The sequence below is a fragment of the Gymnoscopelus microlampas genome, assembly GCF_963454915.1.
Source record: "Gymnoscopelus microlampas genome assembly, chromosome: 14".
In the NCBI taxonomy this organism is placed as follows: domain Eukaryota; kingdom Metazoa; phylum Chordata; class Actinopteri; order Myctophiformes; family Myctophidae; genus Gymnoscopelus; species Gymnoscopelus microlampas.
Genome location: NC_139951.1, coordinates 24429988 through 24457433, shown reverse-complemented (window position 1 = coordinate 24457433; position 27446 = coordinate 24429988). Strand labels below are relative to the sequence as shown.

Below are 27446 nucleotides of genomic sequence, written 5' to 3'. Positions count from 1 at the left end.
TTGTCTTCTCTTTCCCTCTTTGACTTTACCACTAGTGTTGCCATGTCGGCGTATTATTAGCGACTTTGGGCCTCTTTTTCTTTAAAGTTGCTTGTAAATATTGGTAGTTGTGGGTTGCGTTTTTTGGGCTTGTTTCTGAAGTGTAGTTGCTTATTTAGGTTTTTATTTTGTATTAAATGTTGTATTATTATTATTTAAACCAGTGGTTCTCAAATATTTTCACGAACATGTTTTGTGTCAGCAGGGAGCATTTGTGTTGTTAGAATGTTTCAAAAATATTCAAAATATTCCACATTTTATTGCAAATCTACAAGCTCACAAAAAGCTTTGGATGCATATAGGTTTAGACTGCTGTCAGTGCTCTTTGGACTTATTTTCCTAGACCTGGTTGCTTGTTTCTCTCACAGAATATGGCAACGCTGTTTATGGGGACTTCCTGGTCACGCGTTCAGGAAATAGTGGAATAATTGTTGCTTTTATCGAGTGTTTTGTAGTTTATGGTCCAGATATGAAGCAAACATTTACAGTTATATTGAGTGTTGAATGACACGGACTTACCGATGATTACATAAAAGCAGAGCAGAGAGACGGAGGGTGCAGTGGGTCGAAGAGAGGTGAGTTCCTCCTGGAACATCCACATAAATATACTGTTATAAACATGAAAAACACATTTATAAATTATCACTTGTGTCAGAAAGCACCTGTTTACTCTGACAAAATGTGCTTCTTTGGTGATTATCTTTGATCATGTATGATCATGTGTGTAGAAATATGTTTTGTTTTATTTGATCCGAAAGCGAAAGCAAAAACATACATTATAACTTACTAAAACTAATAGACAGTCACTTTGAGGCGTTCTGTTTGGTCTGAAAATGTTCTCAAATCGGCATCCCGGGAAGGAGTAACGTAATATGTACTAGTAAAAGGCTAAAAGCTTTTGTGTTTTTGTTTTTCCATCCTTAGCGCCACGTCATTGATCGGTGACACTGACACACCCCGAGCAACCAGCCTGTTGCTCCACAGTCTAGACCAAAGGGAATCTGTAGAATCACACCAGCCTGGTTGCCTTTATTCTCCTATTATTTTGACAAAACATCAACGATCGTCATGACGGCGTCCAACATGGGTCTGATCATGAACGTGGTGAACAGCATCGTGGGAGTCAGCGTGCTGACCATGCCCTTCTGTTTCAAGCAGGTGAGTTTGACACACTATAGTATCGCACATACTGTACCTGTGTGAACGCACAGCTGTCCTCAGCATGGCACACTTTGCATAGGGGTTTATGGTGGTATGTATGATAAGAACTGCCCTGCTGTGACCTTAAGGAGGCTGTGTGTGTGAGTGAGTGAACTATGTCCTGACCCACTTCCTGGCCTGGGTCACGTGCAACATATGTCGTGTTTTATTTATTAATTGCTCCTCATGTTCAAATCAGGATTGACCGTATACGTGTATTGCTATTAGTGTTGATGATGTCTTGTTGTATATTAATGTATTTTTTTTAAATATCTCAATGAATTGAATACACACACTTCAAGACTACAATGGAAAAAAAGCCCTCAGGGCTTTTTGAGTTATCCTTTTAGCATCATTGTAAAATCGTACCACTGCACTATTTGCAAACTGTTAATAAAGAATACTATTCAATCAATCAATCAATCAATTTATAGTGTTTAAAACAACCAGAGATCGACCAAAGTGCTTCACAGAGTGTACAAACATCATATCAAAATATATATGATCAAAGTATGCATGTGCCCTTGCACCTACATTGTCACAAGAAGACATGCTTGACACAGAAAGGAAAATAAATAAGTACACTCACAAATGATTAAAAGCAAGGGAATAGAAGTGAGTCTTGATTAGGGATTTAACGACCTCAATGGACTGCGCTGATCTAATGTGAAGGGGCAGGCTGTTCCAGAGCCTGGAGGCAGCAGCAGCAAAAGCGTGGTCACCCCTGCTTTTTTGTCTGGTTTTGGGAGCAATCAGCAACAGCATGTCAGCAGACCTCAGCTCTGACTGGGGTATAAGCCAGTGTGCAATACTTCAGAAAGATACCAGGCCAGCTTGTGTGAAGTGATTTAAAAACATTTTTTAAAGAATTAAATAACCTTAAAATCTATTCTAAAATGAACAGGGAGTCAATGAAGAGCGGCCAGAAGTGGAGTGATGTGGTCACATTATTACCTGTCCCACAGATTGTCCCATAATTTTCCTAATTTTTTATTCTTAATCTGTCTCCCTCTCCTTCCTGTCTCTCTCTCTAGTGTGGGATTGTGCTGGGGACTATATTGTTATTCGTCTGCTCTTGGATGACCCACCAGTCCTGCATGTTCCTTGTCCACACAGCCAGCAGTACCAAACGCAGGACTTACGCAGGACTGGGTGAGTTAAGACTCCTGATTCACAGCTAGTGTTCACACTGGGACTCTTAATTATTACCCATCGCAGTGAAGTCAGGAAGCAATGTGTTCAATAACACAATTCCTCTGAGAAGTCATTTCTTTGTTCATGAGACTTGCCCACGTATTTAAGACCTTGGCACTGAAGCTATGAGTGTGCGGTTACTTTGATCTCCTCTCTGTACTCTACCTGCAACCGGCACCTCAAAAGGGATTGGTGTGCGTTGCACTCCTCTGAACTCTACTCGCCCATGTACTTGCAACATGTTGTAACCCTCCTAAGAAACAATGAGTTAAGCTGCTGTTGCATAGCAGCAAATGGCTGCATAAATATGTTTTAAAGGATTATAATCCCCTATTTGAATCACGATTGTCAATGATATCGGGACCAAATTTCATCTCACTGCACATTCTGCAACTTCCAGTTACACTGAATTACACTATTCAGTGTAACTGGATTCTGTGAAAGCTGAATTGCTATATATGAATACTTGTGTGCTGTCATAATACTGCAACACAACACGTAGTGTGTGCCTATGTGTGCACACAGTGTGATATATGTTGTAGATAAGTGTGACTTCATAAAGTTCAATCTCAACCCTTATCAAGGTGAAAGTTTATTTTGAGCGCCCTTATCTCAACACACCCGTCTATGCACTGATAATGCCAGTTAATTCACACACTGACGTCACTTGTTTCTCTGCAGCTTTCCACGCTTACGGGAAACCAGGAAAGGCACTGGTAGAAACCAGGTGAGTTTGTTTGCTTACTCTTGACACCAGCATAGAATAGAGATTAGGGGTGTGCCGATACACTAATTTCACCAAACGATACGATACGATATTTGGCTCACAACTTCGATACGATTTCGATACGATACGCACTTTTTTTATTATGAAAATATATGGAGGAGAAAAGAAGAAAATGCAAACAAATAATTCTGTTTTTGCATTATTCAGACATGCAAACTTGTAGCTTTTCAGCTACAATAGCCGTTTTGAATCCAAATAGTATGACACCTGACCCGAAAAAAAAACATGTTGTCACTCTTTTCACTTCGGGGCCGTTTGCATGCCTGATTATTATGATTGTTAAAAAAAAAAAAAAAAAAAATTTTTTTTTTTCAAAAACGATATTTTTTTTCCCCAAAACGATACATATCGTCACGAAAACGTATCGTGATATATCGCGGGACGATATATCGGCACACCCCTAATAGAGATGGAAAGAATAAAAGGGCTTAGGTCAGATTGTGGCACTCAAAGATGCCGTGGTTTAGGCTACGTTACTGTAGTTTGATAAATATTAAATTTCTTGTGTTATATGTAGTCATCAGCCCCAGAAAATACAAGTGCCACCCAATCATACTACATAATCTACAAATGAATAAATATAAATATGATCATTTGGGTGATGATTTATCTAAAAGCCTTAAAGTACACCATGGCGGCTTATACTGTATTTCTTATATTTCTACCATGGGTTAGCCCCAGGGGGAGCCAGACCCCTTACCTTGTTAATGACATCACGCATCAAGTCTAGTGAATTAGTGATGCAAGAAGTAATTATGGAATTTCATCAGTGTTTGTACCACATCCCAAACACATACACAGCATATACATAACCTTCTATCTCTCTCTCTCTCTCTCTAGTATGATAGGGTTGATGCTGGGGACCTGCATTGCATTCTACGTCGTCATCGCTGATCTCGGCTCCAGTTTCTTTGCTCAGCTGTTGGGGTTACAGGTTAGACTTTGTGCCTTTTGGACTGTTCATATCATTCATTCGCTGATGATTACATAATACTAATAGCTCATAGGTTGCTTTTCCACTACAGCCTTGCTAAATTCAGCCTTCATTGGTTGTAATCTCGAAATGCGCTTTCATGAACTTGAACCTTGTGTTCAGCTGTTTATTTTTGGTTAATTTAAATCAAAGTTTTTAAATTCTGTTTCTGCTCCTACTTTGTTATGTTATTTTTCTTCTTCGTAAACTCAAATATTATTTAGTATTGATAAATAATAGACTAAATCGAATGCTATTTAATACTAATGCTGGCCTTGTTTAACAAAAACTTGCATTGTCTCCATAAAATGAACTCCTACCCTCCTTTTAAACACATAAACCCTATGTACACTTAGTTGACTGGAGGCCCCCAGGGGTCTATACTAGGCTCCATCCTTCTTTCTCTAGTCTACACCAAATCTCCTCACCGTGTGAGCTTGTAGATCTGCCATTCTCATCAAATATTTGTTCGCCTTAGAATAGGGACGTTAAGGGTTCATGCGGTTCATCTAAAACAGTGGTTCTCAACCTTTTTTAGGCCGTGACCCCCCCAAAACAATCATATTTGAAATCAGGGACCCCCCACCCTGGTCCCTGGACAAGCACTTAGAATGTAGGAGTTGAGGCATTATATTTTGTTGTGAGCTTGTAGATCTGCTATTTTTTTGTTGTTGACATTTTCTTATATTATTTGACAATTTTGCGACGTTTGACCAATTTTTATAGTATATTTTGTTGATTACATTCGATGCTGTAATGGCCTTTTTTCTAGCTAATAAAAAGTCCTGCAATTGTCACTTCTCTGTCATCTGGGGACCCCCCTGGAGGTCCCGACCCACAGGTTGAGAACTAGTGATCTGAAACACTACACTAAAAGTTCTGAGAAATGTTTACAATGCTTTCCTGTGTTACCCCCCCCCATCCCCCCTCCAGGTGACGTTTAGTTGCCGTGTGCTGCTGCTGATCGCTGTGTCTCTGTTCATCGTGTTGCCTCTGAGCCTGCAGAGGAACATGATGTCCTCCATCCAGTCCTTCTCAGCCATGGCGCTCATCTTCTACACGCTGTTCATGTTTACGGTGAGCCTGCCGCCACGCAGACACTGACCGACAGACAGACAGACAGACTGGCTGTAAAGGAGACAATGAACTAGGGCTTGGCAATACTTTATATCAATAATATATCATATATCGATATCGTGATATGAGACTAGACATCGTCTGGGATTTTGGATATCGTAATATCGTGATAGGATAAATAATACATAAGTGTTGTCTTTTCCTCACTTTTATGCTAAACTCAAATATGTTCAGAAATGGCGGAAATAAACCGATCCACAAGCTTGTAGATGGTCTATTTTCACTGTTTCTTTGGGGAGAAAAAAAACATTTTTTAATTATATTGTCACAATACGATATTATGATCACAATATCGAGACATGTTTTCCAACATATGATATTAGATATCTCCCAGCCCTTACAAGGAACATCAAATAAGAGAGAAAACATGGCTAATATCCCAGGGGCCCTTAAAGACGTCATGGTTTACAGATTTTATTGTTATTTTATTGTAGAATATTGGGGGTCCAGTCTAATATACTTATGTTGTCACAAGGCCCGCTGGCTGGCAGTCTCACAGCTCTTGGCTTGTAAGACCTTCCAGACTTGACACATATTGGTCCTGTTTTAAATGCACTAACACGGCAAATTTAATAACAGAAAACAAAACTTCCCCACAGGTGGCAGTTGTTAAGACTTATATAAAACATATTTTTTATTATATATAATTTTATTTTTCCTGTCTGCTTTACAAGCTCCAGTCCAAACACTACGTATGGGCTTTTTAGTTGCTTGTTCTCCAACAAGTACATTGGTGTGACTATCAATAGACCCACACAGCAGCTCTGTGTTCTGTTTTGTTCTGTTCTGTTGCCTGTAGCTTATCTAGCGTTCATGGTTTGAAGCAGTGGACCCCCAAAATGATATGTATTTGGCTGTGGACCATCTCATATTTTGTGACAGTGACCCCCAAGAAGCAAAGATTTGAGTCAAACATGTTCGCTCAAAAAATATATATATTCTAAGATCTTCACGATTTTTCAAAAACAGCAGATCTACATGCTATGAGCTTGTATATCTGCTATTTTTGAATAGTCAAAGTATAACATATGGTTAAAGTGGTTAAAATGATTGTGACGCTAATTTAGTAACTAATTGTAACAAATTTAGCAGGGGACCCCCTGGTACCCCCGGGGGTCCCCGGACCCCACTTTGAGAACCACTGGTTTAACGTTCTCAGTCGTCATGACTGATTTCAGTCATTTTGTATTCCATAGAAGGCCAGCGAAAATAGCCGATGATCTACAAGCTCTCAATGCGTCTGACGTATTGTGAGCTTGTAGATGGGCTATTTTCGGTAATTCTTTTAAAGATTTGAGCATTTGAAGTGGTCAAACTAGCAATATGTTAAGAAGCATTTTCCATAAAACCCTAATGGTCTCGGATATTTCATAAAAGCAAAAAGTTAAAGCCTCAGTCTGTGATTTCTTCAACTGGTTGGTAGTATGATGTCGTCATCATTTTACATATTGTGTTAATTTGTTTAGGAAACAGCGGTAGTGTGGGAGGCTCCTTTCACACTGTTTCACAAATCACATAATGGGACTCGGCCATGCACATTTTTTCAGTCGTGAGATTTTATTTTGCTAATTTTGCTAATCCATGAGCATTACTGTTATCAGCCCTCCACTTTTTAATTGCTCAGAAGTTGAAAGTCTATTACTCTGTCATGACGTTCTCTGAATAATCTTTCACTAAATGTGTTTTTGTTTTCTGTATGTTTAAAGCCTTCCATAAACACTACACAGTGCACAGAATTACCTGTGCTTGTATATACTGTATATTCTGTATGTATGTGTGACTGTGTATGTATCTCTACATCTGTCTGTCTATCTATCTTGTCGCTGTTGGGTGAATCTGTAAAATATTTATGAAACATACAGACAACCTGGCATCCCTATTTTTAGCATGTCTTTTTGGTGAAGACTATCAAAAATGGCAAGAATAACAAGCTCACATCACACCGCAATGCGTTGTGAGCTTGTAGATAGCCTGTTTTTGCTACTTTTGTTTGCCTATATTTGCTACTTCATGACACCCATACGACAAAGTATAAAATTGGGCATTCATTTATGAAAAAACAAGTTGAATTACGGTTTCTGCCCGCCAGCGATGAGATACTGTATAATACATCATGTCAAAACATGTCTTGCTGGTGGTTGTTCTAATAGGCATGTGTAGAGGTGTAGTTCAGAGTTGTAGTGTGTTATTTGGCTGTGCTGTAGCTCTGATTCCACACTGCTACTTGAGTGTTGCTGTCCCTCTGACTGCATGTCCACGAGCTGGAGCACTGGTTGGGTGTGTGTGGATCTAGAACCCAACCAGACCTGGTCTGGCCTAGTCCAGACTTCTAACCCTCTAACAGTGACTCTCCTTCCTTCCCGCTTCCCTTCCTTCCCTATGTTCTTCCCTTCTTCCTTGGTGGCCTCCTTCTTCCCTCTCCCTCTGACATTTCCTCTCTTTCCCCTTTTTTACCTCCTTTCCTCCATTCCTCCTCCTTTATTATTTATTCATGCACTCCTTCCTTCCTCCCTCCCTTCATCCCTTCATCCCAAACGAGTTCCTCTCGGCCCTTCCGTTCCTGTCAACCACTTCCTATCCTCCTCCTCTCCCCTCTGCTGTCACTCCATCACCATCACCCCGCCCCCCTTCACCTCTCCTCCCCTGCCTGTCTTGCTGCTGTGTCTTTTTGTTGCCACTGCTGTAGATAGTGTTGTCCTCGCTGCGCTACGGCATAGTGTCTGGTTCCTGGGTGGAGCACGTCCACCTGTGGCGCCCCAGGGGCATCATTCAGTGCCTGCCCATTATCGCCACTACCTTCTGCTGCCACCCGTAAGTAAACCACCATAACCACCCACCCATCCTCGAAAATGACGCCCCCGGACAGGGGCGGACTGGACGGGGGTGGAAAGTACCGAAGGGACCCAAACTAACTCCTCGACCCACTCACGCAGTCCGCTCACTCATGCAAATCTTTCCTCCTTGCATCCAAGATGAGGTCATCGGCCGTCCAAGGGGCGTGTTTGTGTGTGTGTGTGTGCGTCTCTCGTAGGTGGCAGTGGCATTAAGGCAGCGGGCGGTGTTGATACCGTCAACTGTTAAGCATCTCGACAGGCTTGGCTTGTCCTAGGCCTTCAGCTTAGGACCCCGTCTGCTTCCCATTTGTGCCTCCTCACCTAGCAGGAGTGTGGTGCGCTGGGTGTGGGGCGTTGTGAGGGGGGTAGGTGGTGCCTTGTGGAGCTTTTCACTCAGTCCTCAGAGACTGACTGGACTTGGGAACAAATGGAGCACGAGGCAGGAAATACTGCTGCTGACTGAAAACCTGCTTTTAACTTATACGTACCCGTATAATCTATATTCGATTTGATAGATTTGCTACTTTACTATTATTCACTGCCTCTTTTTTAGAATGGTTGTTGCCTTGCTCAATGCGCAGGCAGGCTTTCGTTCAGCATGGTGCTTCCTGTCACATCTCCATTTAGTTTTTGTCTTTTGTTAGTCCCCCTTTACTCTTTTTCTCATTTTCCTCTCTCACATTACCTTTTTCATGTCCTCCATTCTCCTGCCCTCAGCATGGGCTTTCCTCCTCCTCTTCCTCCAACTCATTGTCTTCATTTGGTTTGGTTCGTAACTTCCTCCCTCCCAGATGGTGCTGTCCTCGTTCAAACATGGGCTGCTCGGTGGCCGGTGGCTGGGGCGGGTCAGTGCTGTGCGCTGGGAAGGCGTGTTTCGCTGCCTCCCCATCTGTGGGATGGCCTTCGCCTGTCAGTCGTAAGTACTTTCCTCTCCCGCCTCACCCCCCCAACCTAATGACGCACGAAAACTAATAAAATGGAACTCTTAATTTCACTCCGAAGAATTGTAAATTACAAGGCTCGTAACATTGATTTCAAGCGAGGGTCTCTGAAGAATCATAAGTCGTTTGGGCTCGTAGGCTTCATGCAGAAAATGGGGGGAAAATATGAGTGTAGCTCTAATGTACACGCGGTGGGAAAATTATGAAATGCGGGCTCACACTTTTCCGCCGTCTGCCTCGTATAGTGGCACGGTGAATCAAATCTTTCTTCGCTATATGCACAAATTTAGCTAACGTCACAATCGCTGCATGAATACCTGCATTATTCCTCCTAGACACTGCTGTGACGCTTTGGGAAGGTTTCACCGCGTAAAGCGAGATGGACAGATGCTTGACGGAGATAGAGAGGGTGGGAGTGTGGGTACAAAGGGGAGGCTGCTATTTTTTATTTTGTTTTATTTATTTTGCTGATGCACTTTTTCTGCACCGGTTAGCCTTACTGGTCAGCATATTCACCTCTGTTGAGCCGTTTGAGCTTCCGTCCTCTCTGCAGTTATCCCCTTTTTAACGTTGTCAAACGTCCTTTAAAAAGAAAGATTGGCAAGACATTTCTGCGCTTTCCGACTATTTGATTTGACTGAGACAAAGAGGCAGATTAATTCAGATGTGAAAGCAAGCCACGGTTTCTTGGTTAGATCTCATTAAATCTAAGCCTTTTGCGTAATTATGTGTGTTTATTAGCTGGTGACAAGTGTCCAGGAGAAGAAGTAGTCTGCAGAATTTTGGTAGATACACCTCCCATACTGTACATCATAGCTGAAGAAGGTCCCAAAACTGCAAAATCACACGTCTAATCACCAGAGACGGCATGTGGTTTTTTTCCCCCCACATACGACTGGAACTCATTAAAGTGTGACAAAACATGTAGATCACAGCCGGTTGGAAAGTAACAGAAGCTCCAGAACAGAACCCCCCCCTCCACAAAGAACTGTCTACTGTAGTTTCACTCCTTCCAGCCTTATGAACGCACATCATCTCTCTATCCCTCCACTCTTTTCTCTTTCATCCATTTTTCACCCTCTTGCATGTTCTGTCGCTACCTCTGTTCTGTCGTCACTGCTTTGTTGCCTGCTCTGGGGTGGGTGGTTGGGGTTTGGGGTGGGCGGTTTGGAAGGTGTGAACTCCTGAAATGCTGCGGCGTATAAGGGAAAAGGGGGGGGGGGGCAGATTAGGTTGTGAGGGGTGTTGGTGGTGTTTGGGTGTGAGAGAGTGAGGTAGGTGTCAGGAGAGAGAGGGTGACTGGCCGCTCTGAGACTGAAACGAGACTTTAATTGTAATCGTATAAGAGCAACATCATATTACAGTACGGTGGGTGTGTGCACTGAAAAGAGAAGTGTGTGTGTGTGTGTGTGTGTGTGTGTATGTGTGTTGCACAGATACGGTACATGCACTCAGGAGCTTTCAAACACATGCAGACATGCAGACTTCCTGTTTGCGCACACCTACTGTATGTGCACGTGTGTGCCTGTGAGAGTTTTCATGCCGTGTGTGCGTGTGTGTGCACGAGCACACACACATACATGTGTCATGCGCGGGTCCCACTAGCGGTGCTAAGTGATATTTGGCAGGGTGTTTTGTTGGCCTGTGGTCAGGCAGAGCGAGGCGAGCGCTGCGCTACGACGGCAGGCAAGCAGGCAGGCAGGCAGGCTGCCGAAGCCAAACCACTAATCAACACGCTGGCCATCCGCCACCTTACAGACACACACTGATGTATTCAGGGGGCTGATTAAACAGCTTTCAGCACATTGGATTTTTATTACGTTCATGAAATGTGTTTACTTTCGCTTAAAACATTACTTAACATCGCCATTATGGAGGCACGGGGGCCGCGGGCCCTGTCGTTTTTTTTTGGGGGGGGGGGGTTTTTGTGAGCCAATGCTGTTTGAAAACTGAGAAAACGGTTATCCTCTAACAGAAGAAGAAAAATGCACAATGGAAACGGCGATGCTGCCCGGCTACACGCCTTAAGACGCCATGGCACTGATATTGTGCTGCCATACTTCTGTCTCCCTCTCAATACACACACACACACCTACACACACACATACCTGCACGTACTTGGGTGACATTTTAAGAGATTCTCCACTCTTTTTCTTTTTTTTTTAGGGCGGTGCAAAAGGCAAATAAAAACAAATTAGATCCCGAGTCAGAACTACAGAGCGAACGTTGCGTCTTTTAGCTCCCCCACTTACAGTATGGCGTTTTATTTAACCTTGGCTATGAGATTTACGGGTCCGCAGATTAAACAAGCGTCAAAGAATAGCGCCATGGGACAGTGCTTGCCCATAAAACGTGTGTGTGTGTGTGTGTGTGTGTGTGTGCATGTGTGTGTGAAAGTGAGACGGAGAGAGAGGAAAGAGAAAAAGGAGGAGGTGGGAGGGGGTACAGAGAGTTACAGTTTCTTGCTCTCTCTCGTTTGTTCTTCGTATCCGTCTCTTTCTCTGTGTGAGAGAGAAGGAGAGAGAGAGAGAGCGAGCACAAAGAGACTGCCAGCTAAGTTTATAATGCTCTAAAACCTGTCTGGCACTAGCTGTGATATATAAGGCCTGTAAATTCCCTGTTTAATGTGAACCCCCCCCTCTCTAGACTCTCTTACAGCACTGGGTCTATGACAGACAAACAGGGAAGGGAAAGAGACAAGCTTACACACAGACAGACAGACAGACAGACAAGAGAATATACTCTGTCTTGGTATCAGTTTCAGCTGGCCTTGGCTCGTCTGTCACCCTCTGTTTCGTGATGCCCTCTGAAACGCGTACGCGTACACACACACACACACACACACACACACACACACACACACACACACACACACACACACACACACACACACACACACACACACACACACACACACACACACACACACACATATCTGCCATTTTGAAACATCAACTTAATCAATTAATTATTGTTTTAATGGTTTCTTTAACCACTTAAGCCCTGTTTCAAATTTAGCCAATCTCCAAGCTATAAGTATATAGATGCAAGCTTGTGTATCGGCTTGTATATCGGCTATTTAAAATATTTTGGACATTTGTAGTACATTTTAAATTCACCTATAATGACTTTCCTAAAATATGGACACCAGGGTTAAAGTGGTTAATGACACAGTCATTCACAGAATGAGTTAAATAATGTCGAGACATTCCTGTTGCATGCTTGAGCGCACACCAGCGTGCGCGGGTCCCATGTGCCTCCTGATGCGGCATGCAGAGTGCCTGTTTGTGGGCTTGCTTGTGTCCCTGCAGGCAGGTGCTGCCCACCTACGACAGCCTGGACGAGCCGTCCGTCAAACGCATGAGCACCATCTTCACCTCCTCCCTCAACGTGGTCACCACCTTCTACATCACCGTGAGTGTTGGACACATAGCAGAACAATTTTTTTTTTGGGTGGCTTTTCATGCCTTTATTTAGACGGGGATAGGGAAAGTAAGCTGACAGGAAAATGGGGAGAGGTGGGGGGACGGACGGACGGACGGACACAGGAGTCGAACCCGCGACACGCTGTCAGGCTGGCATTGCAGCCTATGGTGCCTGGACCGTCACGCTACGGCCCAGGCCTTTTAGCTTCTTTAACCACTTAAACGTTAGCGTCAACGTGTCTCACCAAATGCTCCGCTATTATGATAAGCCCAGAATAGGGACACTACAGTTCAAGAGTTTAAAGAAAACTTTAGGAAGATGCAGTTCATTGGTCACCCTGACATAATGAGTTCCATAAAACAGTGGTTCTCAAAGTGGACCCTCCGGGTTCCTTGAGGGGTTTCCAAATGGACCCTTACAAGTCTGTAACTCTTAAGAGTGCACAAATGGAACCAAATGGACAGGTCCATTTTGTTCCATTTGTGCACTACCAGAGTTATGGGAGTCCTTGAAATGAAAAGGTTTCAGTTCCAACCACTGCCATTAAACATTTCTCCCCCTTCCTAACTCATCTCCCGGCCCAAGGTGGGGTTCTTCGGCTACGTCAGCTTCATGGAGAACATCGAGGGCAACGTGCTGATGAACTTCCCGTCCAACCTGGTGACGGAGATGATCCGCGTGGGCTTCATGATGTCCGTGGCAGTGGGCTTTCCCATGATGATCCTGCCCTGTCGCCAGGCCATCAACACCATGCTCTTTGAACAGCAGGTAGCTGAACTACGCTCATCATCACATCTCTGTATGCACAGCAGATATACACGTTGTATATGCCCTGCTGTACGCCACGAGAATATAGAGCCTGGCGCGACTGTACGGGAAATCCTTTGCATTTGCTTTGAATGTACCGTACTCTTATTGTAAACCGTCAAATCTTGCCCTGAAGTCGCCTTTGTATACTGGAATTGTTTTTTTTATATAATTTCTGTCTCTGCCTCTCTTTTCTCTCCCTCTTCTGTCTCTCTCTCTCAGCAGAAGGACGGGACGTTCTCTGCTGGGGGTTATATGCCTCCTCTGCGTTTCAAGATGATCACCCTCTGCATCGTATTTGGCACCATGCTGGGAGGAATTCTCATCCCCAATGGTAACGTGTGTGTGTGTGTGTGTGTGTGTGTGTGAGTGAGAGAGAGAGGAGTCAGTGAACATTTGAACAGTCCTCTCATACTGTATGTATTGATATGTGAAGAGAGCTGTGTGTGTGTGGCTGGAATTCTTTATCATGATAGAAAACCTGGATGATTGTGCTGATACTAATTAATGGCAGCAGTAAGAATGAAAAGTAGAAACTTTATGAAGGTAAAGAAGCTTGTCTGAGCGTATGATGGGAGCATGAAATGGTCCTCTGAAAGGAGAAAAGGCTTGAGGAAACCACAGAAGCAGGAATGGCATGTACCTCCCACATGACCAACTGTATGGGTGGTCAGTGACAGGGGCTGCACTTGATGTAAAAAACTTGGAATTGGCATAGCGACTAAATTGGGAGAACATTTGAGAAAATTGGGTATTTGCAGTTATAATGCTGCACTCTACACACCAAGGACCCAACATATTTTCTGCAGAATTGGGCACAATCCTCCCATTTCTAACAGAGCATTGAAACACAAGGACACATAACTTTTACTTTACAGGAAATAGACTCACTCTAACTGTCAGTTTTGCCATACACACACATTACATTTTCCTGTGTGTTTTTTGGTTTTGATTGATTGATTGAATGCTTAACAGATTGAAAAAGAAGCATAGAAAGTATATTTCTATGCAAGGTCTGCTAAAAGGATTAAACCCAAGAAAGCACTATGGCTTGTTTCCATTGGGGTCCATGTGCATTCAATTTTTACGACCACAATGTTTACACTAGACTAGACATATAATGTCAAAATGTTGCCACAATACAGCCTCTGATGTCATTATCTCTATGTTCAAGATTCAAGATTTACTTAGTTTTATTCATAGTTTTCCAATTATGATAATTTATTACAATTCTGACATTTAAAAAGTTTTTCAAAACACAACATTTGCTGCTACTCCTACACATTTTGTCCAAACACATGCTTTCTCATGTCATGTGATACACGCATATAGTTTTGCTATAATTGGTTTCCAAATGTGTGCGATGGGCCTATTTTACCAAAACGCTGCAAATCATGAATGCATCATCCGATTGACCCAAAATTGTAATCATGAAAGGGCCTCAATAGAGGGCACCGCCATAAACGCTTTTCACTTGTCGGTGCCACAAATACAAAAAGCTGAACCATATGTCCCCCGCGGATTCCTCGGGTCATGGCGACTGTAATCCAGGACTTGTATTGTAGCCACACTTTCCTGAAATTGTCTAGTTCTTATTATAGTGCTTCAGCAGAAAGAGTTATCATAGATTGTAACACATTCCAAGTTCACAAATTGCAGTCACTCCTCCTTTTAAACCCCTTTCTTCTTTTTCTGTGACTAAATGCTGAAGAGCTCTTTAAAGAACCTTTTTTGCTAATTCTGTGTGTGTTGGAGCAGTGGATGTCTACCAAATTGTCAGAGATATGTGCATGCGAGAGAGGGAAATTTGAACAATAGTCTTGAGGTTTTTGCTGTGTGTGTGTGTGTGTGTGTGTTGCTGGATGGCTGGAGGTCTTTAAGGTGCATGTGTTCTTTTATGTAGGCAGTGTAGCCGGGGAGCTTTACGACGTGTGTGAATATGACTTTACGAGTCAGTGACTGTCACACTCTAACACAGTCCTTAAATCAGGGCTCTAACTTTTATCTCCTTTTTAGACGAGCAGACGGGAAGATAGGGCTATTATTCTCCCAGACACGTGCACACACGCACACACGAACACACACAATGTACACGTTGACAAATCCGTGTACACACACCCATATTGACTCTCCATCAGGTCCTTTTCTTTCTCCTGTACTCTCTGTCTCTTTCTCACTCTCTCACGCACACTCTTAGACGTGCACACACACACACACACATGCACAGCTATAGGATGATGTAGGTGTGAAGGTTAGGGTTAGTATATATGTTTTATTCATTGTCGTTATATGGCGGCTGTTTGTTAAAGTTTTGATTAGGTGGACAGTCTGCACACACACACACACACACACACACACACACACACACACACACACACACACACACACACAGTGACTATGTGTGTTTGTCTGGCCCTTTGTGTATCTAATCAGACTAATAGAGTGGGGAGAAAGGAGGGTAGGGCCCCCGAGGGACAACGGACACTAAATCTGAGGGAGACAATATGGCCTGCGTCCCCTGGTTGAAGGATGGGTGGGACCTGGGCCCTACGCCCAGCCAGCCTGGTGCACAGGGTTGAAGGGAGGGAGGGGGGGTTGTAGTAGAGCCCGACCGATGCCACAATTTTGAGTCTGATCCCGATTTTGGAGAATCCTAGACCGATTACCGATTATGACCTATATTTTGTCATAAAGTATGCAATTTTCTAATACATTTGAAAAAAAAAAATCTATTTGAGAATATATAACTATAATTATATTTAAACACTTAAGCCCTATTAACTCAATAAAAAAATTGAGATTGTGACGCGTTGTGAGGTATTTTTGTAAAACTTATTTTCACCAAGAATGACCTGCCCAAAATATAGGGACGGAAAGGTTGACACATTGGCTGCATAATCTGCCGATACGGTCAAAAAAAGTCAAATAATGACCGATATATGGGTCAGGCTTTAGTTTGTGTATACAGATGGGCTTGTGGGGGGAGCCCAGTCCTATCAGGGGCAGGGTGCCATGGATCAGACTCAGAGCCCCACAGGGCATGCAAGGTTGCTGTCTGTCTGGGGGAACAGGAGCTGGGTGTGGAGAGCAGCGGAGGGAGGTATGAATGGAAATGGCGGTCACAGTAAAATCTTGAGTGGGAGTTAAATTAACTGAAGACTCTCTCTCTCCCTGTCTCCCTGTCTGTGTGTGTCTCTTTCTCTCTCTCTCTCTCTTTCAGTGGAGACCATTCTGGGACTGACGGGAGCCACTATGGGCAGCCTGATATGCTTCATTTGCCCTGCCCTCATATACAGAAAAATCCAGAAGAACGGTCTTGTTGCACAGGTCACTAACAGCTCACACACATACACTCACATTTTTACTAGATTTTTTTTTGCCCCATATTTTGGTCACTAGGTGGCGCATATGTGCAGTTAGGAGGTTTCTTGGGAAAACGAAACTAACTTCATTTTGGTGAGAGGAGGGCTTTCTGGAGTTTTACAGAAAGCATTCCAGTCTCTTAAGCCCGATCTACTTTAACTTTCCATCGTGCATGTATTTGCCATTTGTGTTGAAGTCAAATACTCCTACTCTAATCTAAACCAAAGGATTTCATAAACCCTCTGACATTAAGGATACATTTTTGAGCTTTTGGGTCGTCAAGATGCCAACACAGCAACAACTTAATCAGATTGAAGAGGTTAGTTATATTCATATACAGTATATAAATATATTATATTTATTTTCTGCCTTTGGTAGAGGGAGTCGGGAAGTGACACGCAGCAAAGGTTGCCGGGCTCTGTAATCAAACCTGCGACTTGCTGTCATAATAAGGCGTATGGGCCTAACCACTAGGCCATCGTCGCCCCAATTTATATTTAAAATGCTGTACTTACAGTATACTGTATGTACTCTGGAAACTTTGTTTTATACACAATAGTGGCCGCAGTGCAAGTTCATAGAAACCTTCCTACTTTTACTTCTAGCTTTTATCGACTCTTATTATAATATTGTACTTAATTGGAAAAGTGCAAGAAGAGCATAAGTAAAATTCTAATACCGACTTTATCACAAAGTTCAATGTCAATGATCCTAGAATGACACTTTGGTAGCAATAAAAGGCCTGAGGGCCAAAGTAACGGTACACACCTCAGTGTCACCATGTCACACTAGCAGCTTGTGAGGTCATGCTTACTCTTCAAAAATCTAACACAAATTGTCCAAAAAAAAAAAAAAAAATCTGTAATTTGAAGGTTTAGAGAGTAGAGGCGTAAGTTTATCAAACTAAATAATGGCTCTTTTTGGCTAAGAAGGGTGACCTAGAACCTTTCATAACCTGAAACTTTACAGAACCTGTGAAGTTCTATGAGTGATTTGTTGTTGACGTTTCCATTATAACGACAACCACCCCTGAAGAGGGACTTTTAGTTTTAAGTGAAGCGAAATGTTGTGATAGTTTGTGAGCTTGTAGATCTACTATTTTAGAAAACATTTGAAAGTGCAAGTTCTGAGTATTGGGGTGCCCAGAACTCAGGGTTTGTACCTCCTCCTGAGCAGAGCCCAAATTAGGTTATGAGAACCCTTTCTGAAACCGAGCTGTGGCGCATGGAAACCCATGAAATACATGATTACACGGCACGGCACGTTCGCTTAGTTCTTGTTGTAACCTGTTCTCTCTCTCTCTCTCTCCGTGTCTCTGCAGTTGGTGTTGTGGGTGGGCCTGGGCATCTTGCTCATCAGCACCTTCACCACGTTGTCCATCTCCTCCGTCAGCCCTGCTCCCCAAAAACAAGTCCCGCCTCCACCAGCCCCCGATAAGAACATCCCGATGCTACCGGACCTCCCAGAGTCACACGGTAAAAAAAAAAAAAGTCACGTCACACAACTGAATGCCCTGGCGCCCGGCAGTCAGTTCCCCCACTGTGGACTCTCTGTTGAAATTGGTTCACTAATGAGGCATGGAAACATGTAACTCAAGGGGGTGGGGGGGGCACCAATGCTGGAGATGCACATGGCTTCTGAAAGCAGACAGCCAACGCGGCGTATAATCACGTCGCGCACGGGGCACTGATGGCGGCGCAGAACGTCTTTACCACAAGGCGTATTTATTATTTTTATATTTATATCAGAGAAACGGAGCTGAAAGACACAGCCTGGAGGGGCCAAGAGCAAATACAACCAGAGACGGAGTGAGACTAAAACAAAGGCAACAAAGACCTCTGTTAAAGAGAGAAGGGTAGGAGTGGGGGGGGGTGTCTCTTTTATCTCTCGGAGAATGAAAAAGATGAGAGGAAAAAGAGATGGTGCGAGTGAGTGACAGATGGATGGGACGGGCAGGGCTTGGAGATAACCTCTTGATAATATCTAAGAGCAGCGTCGAGGGCTTGACATTGATGGAGCGAGAGTGATGCCCTTCAAACTCCAGCGGTTTCTCATTTTCCCTCCCCAATCTAGGCCCTTCGTCTCCCTCTCCCCCTCTTTTCTGTGTGTCTCCCTGCGCATACACACCTCCTACATTGTCTCTACCCCCCATATCTCCTGTGGCAGCTATAAAATGCCTGCTAGGCTTGACTGTGAAGATGACGGGGTAAGGGGGGCGTGATATGGGTTCGGGGGTTTGGGGAAGGTTCTGGGGTGTGGAGGAAACGAACAGAGATGAGAGGTGGGGGGGGGGTAGACGGGAGCGTTCTGGGGTTTGGGGGTGGAAGAGGAAAGAGGCCCGTGGTGGTGGGGGGGATATGGGGGGGCGGCGGCAGTGGAGAGAGTGGGATGAAAGAAAAGACGGACAGATGAACAGAGGGAGGGATCGTAAAGATGAGAGAGAGCTTGACAACTCCGTCGCTCTGTCGTTATCCACACCAACACACGTATGTTTGTTAACCCGGTCCATGGCGCTGTTCACTCTTTCTTTCTTTTGCACTTATGCTTTCTTTCTTTCTTTTCTTTTCTTTGTGCTGAATGTTTGAGCTGAAGCACACACAGGCTCACCTCCACACCTGTTTCCTGTTTATGACTGTAATTTGGGAAGTAGAGAGGATAAATGTTTCCCCCTCTGTTCTACATTTTCTGTCTCTCGTTATTGTCCCTCCATCCCCCCTTCATTGTCTTTTCTCTTCCTCCAACTTGCTCTCCCTTTGTCCTGCTGGTCACTGGTTCTCAACGTCTGGTCCGGGGACAACCAAGTGGACCATTCCAGGGTCTGCAATTCTAAGATAGTTAAATTAACAGTGTAGATCAGGGTTCCAGTATAATTTAGTTGGGTGATTCTCAACCTTGTTAATTTAAAGGCCCCCCATTTGTACACTCTCAGAGTTACAGATCCCGTCTTTTTGGACCCCTGGTGGTCCCTGGACCCAACGTTGAGAAACAGTGCTCTACTTTGTGTTTCAAGCATCTTACTGTTATCAGTGTTTGCTGACACCTGGTGGACCCACTGTAGTTTTGAAACTGAATGCAGCCAAATATTATGTTATTTTGAAGGGTTTGATATTCCTTAACCACTTCAAGCCTATATACGTAATTGACCAGAATCCCCCTTGGGTCTCTATACTAGGCCCCCTCCTTTTTTCCCTCTACACCAAATCTCTTCACTGAAAATAGCAGATCTACAAGCTCACAACACGTTGCGAGCCCTTAGATCGGCTGTTTTTTTTACATAATTTGACCCCAGAATAGGGACACTAGGGTTCATGTGGTTAAGATGGATTTGTTTGCAGCCCAATTGATGCACACAAGACAAAGAAAAACCATGATGTACAAATATTTTCTTATCTTAAAGTACATAACAAGCATGTCACCAACCTCAGAACCAAGGAGTGTAAAAACTGTTAATAAAAAACACAAATCAGAGTTACTACGGTTTTATTTTTGTTTTTAAGCTTGCTTTTAGACAGATGCTAAAGTCATAGTTTTTGCTACCAAGTAGAGATTTTGCAAGACATTTCACCCTGAGGCAGGCTGCAGTGTGGGCGAAGGAAGCTGCAAATCAGTTGGATGTTGATGGACATAAAACACAGCAGTACTCCATGAAATCCATTAGAGGAATCTTATAGTAATGACATGGTGTGTGTGTACTTGTATTACTATTCTTGTGGGGCCAAATTTGAGAAATAGATGTTGTGAGGACCATTTTTGTTTAGATTACAAATTACAAATAGAAAAGATTCAGGTTGACATTGGGTTGAAATTAGGCATTTGGGTTAGGTTTTGGATTTAGGGGTTATGTCTGATCTATACTTAGTTAGCACGTTTGTATAAATCAAATTTGTGTGTGTGTGTGTGTAGACAAGAAGCCAGTGGAGATGGGGGAGAGACCCAAGCTCCCAGTTGTTGACTTGCAGCAGCCTGTGGAGAGGGACCCAGCTGAACCCCCACAGATCAAGGTGCCAGTGAATGTGCCCGAAAGGAAGAAAGAAGAGGTGCAGCTGGATCGGCCTGAAGCTGGTAAGAAAACCATTTAAATGGGACTGTTGTCTGAGCCCCCTCGGTAGAGCCCCGGGGCTCAAGCAGCCACCACCAAACCGCATCCTCAATCCCTGGTTCCAGTTGAATAACATTAGACTTAATTGATTTAGTAGATTTTTTTTTCTTTTCGTGTAGCTTCATTGATATATTATTTAAAAAACTAATTTAAAACAGGCTTCTCTATTACTTGACTAATAAACGTAATAGATAGAATAATCGCTAAGAAAATAATCTATTTGCAGTGCTGATCTTGTACATCTTGTCCACAGGGGTAGCGGTGCCAGAGGGCGAAGCCCACCGCCACGAACCGCCCATCCCCCACGACGAGGTCCAGATAGAAGAGAGGAAGAACGTGGCAGAGCTAGAGGCTGATAAGCAACAAGCTGTCCCCGCTGCAGGAGGAGGAGGGGAGGTGGCATCCCAGGGGGATTCAGAGCAGGGCCGGGCTCTGGACGCCAAGGACCAGAAAGAGGAGAAGGCTGACGACCAACAGAAACCCGCTGTGGCGGTGGTGCGTAAAGAGGAAGTGGACTTGGGCGGAGGCGAGGTCGTGTCCAATGAGGTGGTGGACAAGCCTGGTGCGGAGGTGGGCAAAAAGCAGGAAGTTCCCCCGCCAAAAGACGCGGAGAAATTTGTCCCTGTCATAGAAGCTCCTGCCGGCAAGGCAGCGGCTGCGGTCGATCACGCCGCAGCGGCGCAGGTCGACGAGCCAGGCAAAGCTCCAGTGGCTGCTGGCAAAGGTGAGCGCTGGTCATGATCAGGGGGTAAAACTTACATGTCATTTTCTGTGCAAAGACAGTCAATCCAATAGGGTCTGACCCGTGATATTTTAAGGGTCCAAAACGTAATCTTAATCTTCTACATAAAAATAGAATGATGATCCCGACATCCAATATGTGACAAGGCCAGGGTTTTGAAAATTCTTAAAGTAAGTGTTAAATGTTTGTTAAAATCTCACATGGGAATCTGTCTCAAGCTCATTTTGTTCTCTAGCAGCTCCACTTCCTGAAGGAGGACGTCGCGCTGCGGACAGCAAAGCGGACAGCAAAGCAGTGGATGAAAAGATGGAAGGTGAGGGAGTGGATGGAAAGGCACAAGGGATTTTAACCAGTTTCAATCTGGCGTCCCTATTGTGGGCATGTTATTATAGGTGATCATTTTCTTTGAAGATTTTAAAGCATCTTCACTAAATTTAAAAAACTATTTACATTTTCAAAAGTACGGAACATAGCCAGTCTACAAGCGCTGTGAGCTTGTAGACTGGCTATTTCCGCTATTCATCGTACCATGAAGTATATAGGGCCTAAGTGATTAAGTGAAGGGAAGTTGATGGGGTGGGTGTATTGTTGGGGTGGTCGTATTGTTGGGGAAACCTCTCTAGGCAGTGACTGCTGTCAGTTCAGTCACCCACTGTGGAAAAGTGAAGAGACCCTCTTCATCGTCACCTGGTAAATTATTTGTAACTCTTAGGACTTTTACAATATTTTATTGGAATGAAAAGGATTTTGTGAAAATCTTTGTTTTCCACCCATGGGAAATTTGCTCTACCTTTGCCAAGTGTGGAGTTTTACCTCGTGGTCAGTGACATGTTACTTGATGCTGCTGGCTTTCCTCTGCATCTACTCTTGCTTTGATCTTTTACCTTGTAATATCATCCCTGCTATATATTTTTTCCCCGACTCCAAAGTTTGACTCCACTGCGCTGTCTTAGCTTGGCCGAGCATCCATACCAGCACAATTGGCCGTGTTCACGGGAGGGAAGCCGGGCGGGGATGGCGATCTTTGCCTGTCAATGGGGGGTGTTGAGCGGTGAGGAGAAGGGTGGAGACGCTAAGTCCTCCCGGTGGGGGCTCCTCGCAGTAGGCGCTGCAGTGACAACTGCACAGAAAGGTTTGGGGAGTTCAGGAATGATCATGAGGGAAGATATTTGTTATAGTAAATAGTTAAAATATTCGGTAAAAAGACAGCAATCAGTATACAGTCAGTACACTCAGTACTAATATACACTCCCTTAAAAATAGTGTAGAGAAAAAAAAATACCATACTGGTGGTATGGTAGTGTATGTTTAACCCATTGACTATGACGGCATACTTCACATTTCTGCTTACCATTTTCCAAAGCATACCATTGTTCTTTTTTCTTCTTTTTTTCAGTATGGTTTGAAAATCAACTTGCAGCAACTTTACATGGGAATTGCTTGAAATAAGTCACCCAACATCCAACAATTCGGTTATGTTTGATAAAACTTATTAGCGTAGAGTCATTTCAAAAGTCTAGTTGAAAATAGTCTCTGGAGAAAAGATTGATTTACTTAACGGAAACAGAAACATGAGCTGGAGAAGCAGAGCATTTTAAGTTGGGTTTTAAAGAAAATCTTTCCAAAATCTAATAAAATGTAGCATGCTTAGAAAATTTGTTTAAAGTAATGTAAAATATATCATGATGAGTCATAGTCATTTAACCGCTGTACCTACCTACAACTAGTGAGTCACTACTTCTCTGCAGTGCTTTAAAGATGATATATCTAGTGCACATGTACAGCCTAAACAGTAATCTACTAGTAGTATAAGTGCATAATCTAAATATACGTATCTATATACAGAGATGTCTCTGTCACTTCTTGACTTGGCTTGATAAAGTCAACAAGTCATTTTGGCCTTACTTTGTTGACTCTTTCTCTTTATTTTGTTTTACCTCTCTGCCTCTTCTCTTTTACCTCTTTTTCTCTCTCTGCCGGGCTCCTATCACAGTGATAAAAAAGCTGGTTGCAGGTATGAACTCCCTCCTCTCTCCTCCCCTGTCCTTCTCTTTACTTTGTCTGTCTCTCTAATTTGTTATAATTTGCATTCAATGGGTCCGTAAATGAATGAGTTCCGTCGTCGGAGAATCTAGCAATCTGTAGCAATCACTTTTGCCCTATCCCTAATAACTTCACCCCTCCCCAGCATTCACCCACTCACGTGTCCTCAAATCCAGCTTGTGTGTATTCTTTTCAGTTCTTGAAGATTGCCATTATGATAGTTTTGAGATGCCACACCCCATATTTGAGTATTTAGACTTCCGTCTCTCCATCCGTCTTACCGGCGGGATTCCCAAACATAGAATCTACCATGTCAAACAATTCCAATCCTATTCCTAACCACTGATTTGTAATCACTGAACCATGCGGTTGGTATAATGAGTGTTGGAAATCTGGATTGTATAATTGTCCTCTCGAAATAGCCTAAAAACCTGTCCCTACATTAGCCTAATGAGACTGTGACACATCCTCATGCATCTCGCTAGGTTAATCCGTGTAGCTGATGCAAAGTTTGGCTCCAGTTGCACATGGCGAACATTTGCTACTCTGTTTTTGTGTGTTTGGTCCTCTCTGACTCGGTCTCTCTCTCCCCTCTCGTGCAGAGGGTCAGTTGGACCACGAGGTGCTGCTGCAGGTCATCAAAGAGCAACAGGAGCAGCAGAAGAGACTCCTGGACCAGCAGGAGAAACTCCTGGCTGTCATAGAGGAACAACACAAGGAGATCCACCAGAAACAGCCAGGCCGTGGGTGCCCACACACATCACCTACATATAAATGAGTGCACACACAAACGCGCACAACACGAATGCTTAAAAAAGTTGTTTAACCACATGAGTACTATGCATATTTAAATGTCTTAACAGTGGGTGCTTCGGAAGGCGAGGAAGAAAAAGGCGTCAAGAAAGTGATGGAGGCCGCAGCAGTGAAGCCCAAAGACCCAGCCCAGCAGGGTGCAGCTGTCCTGGCCTCAGATCCCAAGCCACCCGGGGATTCGGTTGGAGCTGGTGCTCCGCAGGTTGGAGGGGCCGAGCCTCACGCCGTCCCTCAGAATCAAGCCCAGGCTGTTGCTGGGAATCCAGATGGCCAGGCCCCTAAAGCAGTGGTTCCGGTGGCCTACAAGGAAGACGAGGAAGGCGCCCCGGCTGCTGTAGTAGCTGCAGTAGAGGCTGAACGGGGGGCTAGAGGAGTGCCACTGCGACAACCACAACCAGATGAAGCACAGCTTAAACTCCAGGAGGGAAACCTGGACATGGTGAAGGAGAAGGAAAGAGCAGAGAAAGAAAGGATCGACAAAGAGGTACAGGCAAGAGTCGAGAAGGAACGACTGGAGAGGCTGGAGAAGGAGAGGGCAGAGAAAGAGAGGATTGAGAAGGAAAGACTGGAGAGGCTGGAGAAGGAGAGGATCAAGAAGGAGGTGCAGGCGAGAGTGGAGAAAGAACGTCTGGAAAGGGAGAGGAAGGAGAAGCTCGCTAGGGAACAGGAGAAGGAGAGGGAGGAGCAAGAAAGGTTGGACAAAGAGACAAAGGAGAGGGAGAGAAACGAGAAGCAGTGGGTCCGGCAGGAGATGGAGAAAGCTGATAAGGAGATAGTTGAGAGAGCGAGGGATGTGAAGGAGCTGCAGGAGACGAAGGAGAGAGTGGCCCAGCTGGAGCGGGTCATAGAAGCCAAGAATGCAGCTGAAGCTGCACGGGCCGTGAAAGAGGACGGAGACGCACCTCTGAAGAAAGGTGGGCGGGACCTTAAAGCGGGACACCTGGCTGACATCGGGGGCCTTGAAAACAAAGCTCAGGCTCAACCCCAAGGCTTCCAAGAGAAGGCCAAAAACCCAGGAGACACGGACCTGAGGAGGAGACGGAGGGAGCTGGCACCCAGAGCCCTCACTGAGGGGGAGGAGGCTGGGGTGCGGGGGCTGGAGCACCTGCTGGACCTGGGGGGCCCAAACCTCCATGCGGCACTTGAGGGACAATTACTGGGTGGTGCTGTGGTGCACACGCGACAGATTAAACATGCCCCAGAGGCCGAGGAGGATAATAAGGATAAGGAGAAGATCTAATACACACACACATAGCATTTTGTGCACATGAAGAACGCCCTAATACTAAGGATCAGAGCATCTTTGCCTTACCGTCTCTCTTGGCTTCAGACATGGAGCCACACAATGTTGACACAATGACATGGCAATTATTTTAGCTGAATATTGCAAAATCCATGGCGATACATGTAGGCACAAGTTATTCTACTTGGCCTTTTTTCCAGCATAAACTAAATTGAATCATTTTCAGGTGGAGGATCAAACCGACAAACCATTCACTGCCATTATCCGTAATTGAGAAGGACTGTCTCCTTTCTGACTGCAAAGAAATAGCAGACTCTTACAATTTGTATATTTTCAAGTGTCAGCAATGATGCCATTTCAGTATTTTCCTCATCAATCGTACAGCCTTATTTAATATGGACCAGTAGGAACAAGTGTACCCCATTATCAGCATTCCAGTCCATAGGAAACAGATTAAATATTCTCCATCTTGTTTTTTTATGAAAAAAGCTTCCAAACCAAAAACTGCTTTATTACTAAATGCTCATTCGCTTTTTCCATGAGGATTTTGACCGTTTAGTAAATATATTGTGGACTGTAACAGTTTAACAACATTTACGGTTTTCTTTGCTTTGATATTGTATGTCACTCAACAGTAATCCAAAGTCTTTATTGAAGAGCTATTTTATGTAAGATATTAAGTTATTTTTATCTTGGTGTGAGGTGAAAGTTTTGTAGAGTCTATGCTGAAATGCATGTAAATCTATGCAAAGTCCATACTATGGAGGGATTTGAGGAGCAAATATCCAATGGCTGTATTTAAGTCACTTTATTTGTGTTGATATTCTCCCAGTGGTTATGTGGAGTCCGTCTTTGTGTAGAGAATGTGATGGGATTTGATTTTCTTTCATTGTTCTCCTCTTTACTGTTTTTGTTTTGATCATTCTCGGTCAATTTATGTTTGGTTGTCTGTTACTTTGAGATGTAAATATTTAAGTCCTTATTTCTGAATCTGCTATGTTGTATAAAAAAGTATTTGTGCTCAGTCTGTATCATTAGCATTCCTTTGTGTATGACTATGGTTTTGAAATGTAATGATGACTGAAAAATGATTCAATGCAGAAGCTATATGTGATACTGCAGTTGTATTATTATTTTATGTGATTTATGGAATTTGAAGCAGCTCTCGATTCAGGAGGTCTGAGGTTAGTTATCCAGGTGGTACCTTTTTCAATTGACTTCACATGGTGGCCATTTTGCTATTACTTTATACTTGGTATAAACACAGAGTATGACCCAACCCCACCCGACTGCCGAATATGAAGTAAGAGCAAAATGGCTACTGTGTGAATAATATCTATCTCAGCTGTTTGTTTCGGTCAGTGCGTGCCTTCAATAGATATGCTGTTGCAGGATTTTATGAACGGCAGTAGCTTGTTCATTTGCATTCCTTGGTTTGCTTCCACTGTGCCTCATCCAAAACATTTAAGATGAATAATTGAATAAAATACTGACTGTTTCTGTGGCTGTATGTGAACCAAGTTTTCAAACCGTTTCTCTCCCCGCTGTTCCCCCATCATCAACAAGCACTTCAGTGGTTGTTGCTTTCACTTAATGTTTGTACTAGATGCTATTTTTCTGACTGGATTTCTTAAGGTTGTAATTTTGAACATTTGCTATTAGGAATAATATGTATAATAAAACTGTAATTATTCTGTTTACGCATGGCTTTGAGTGACTTTGCTTCATTGCAATTCTGATGGGATGATTAAGCCTATTTATACTCCATTTCATGACACTTGAAAATAAATTGTTTTCTGATATAA

General features: G+C 43.6%; 1 protein-coding gene across 4 annotated transcripts; it reads left to right on the top strand.

The window, feature by feature from the left end:
* The first annotated feature begins 433 nt into the window (after positions 1–433).
* slc38a10 (solute carrier family 38 member 10) lies at positions 434–27446 on the top strand. 4 transcript variants are annotated; one of them, XM_084077414.1, is made up of 17 exons: positions 434–614; positions 964–1197; positions 2274–2391; positions 3115–3160; positions 4061–4154; positions 5127–5270; positions 8956–9080; positions 12417–12519; positions 13117–13299; positions 13564–13672; positions 16559–16665; positions 18023–18176; positions 20605–20763; positions 21054–21524; positions 21778–21855; positions 24188–24328; positions 24449–27446. In XM_084077414.1, exons 2-17 carry the CDS (start codon positions 1108–1110, stop codon positions 25636–25638), a joined length of 3312 nt encoding a protein of 1103 aa, XP_083933540.1. In that variant the 5' UTR covers positions 434–614; positions 964–1107; the 3' UTR covers positions 25639–27446. The 4 variants fall into 4 exon arrangements, with proteins under 4 accessions (XP_083933540.1, XP_083933539.1, XP_083933537.1 ...); XM_084077413.1 differs by having other exon boundaries at positions 13561–13672; positions 21781–21855; XM_084077411.1 differs by having other exon boundaries at positions 13561–13672.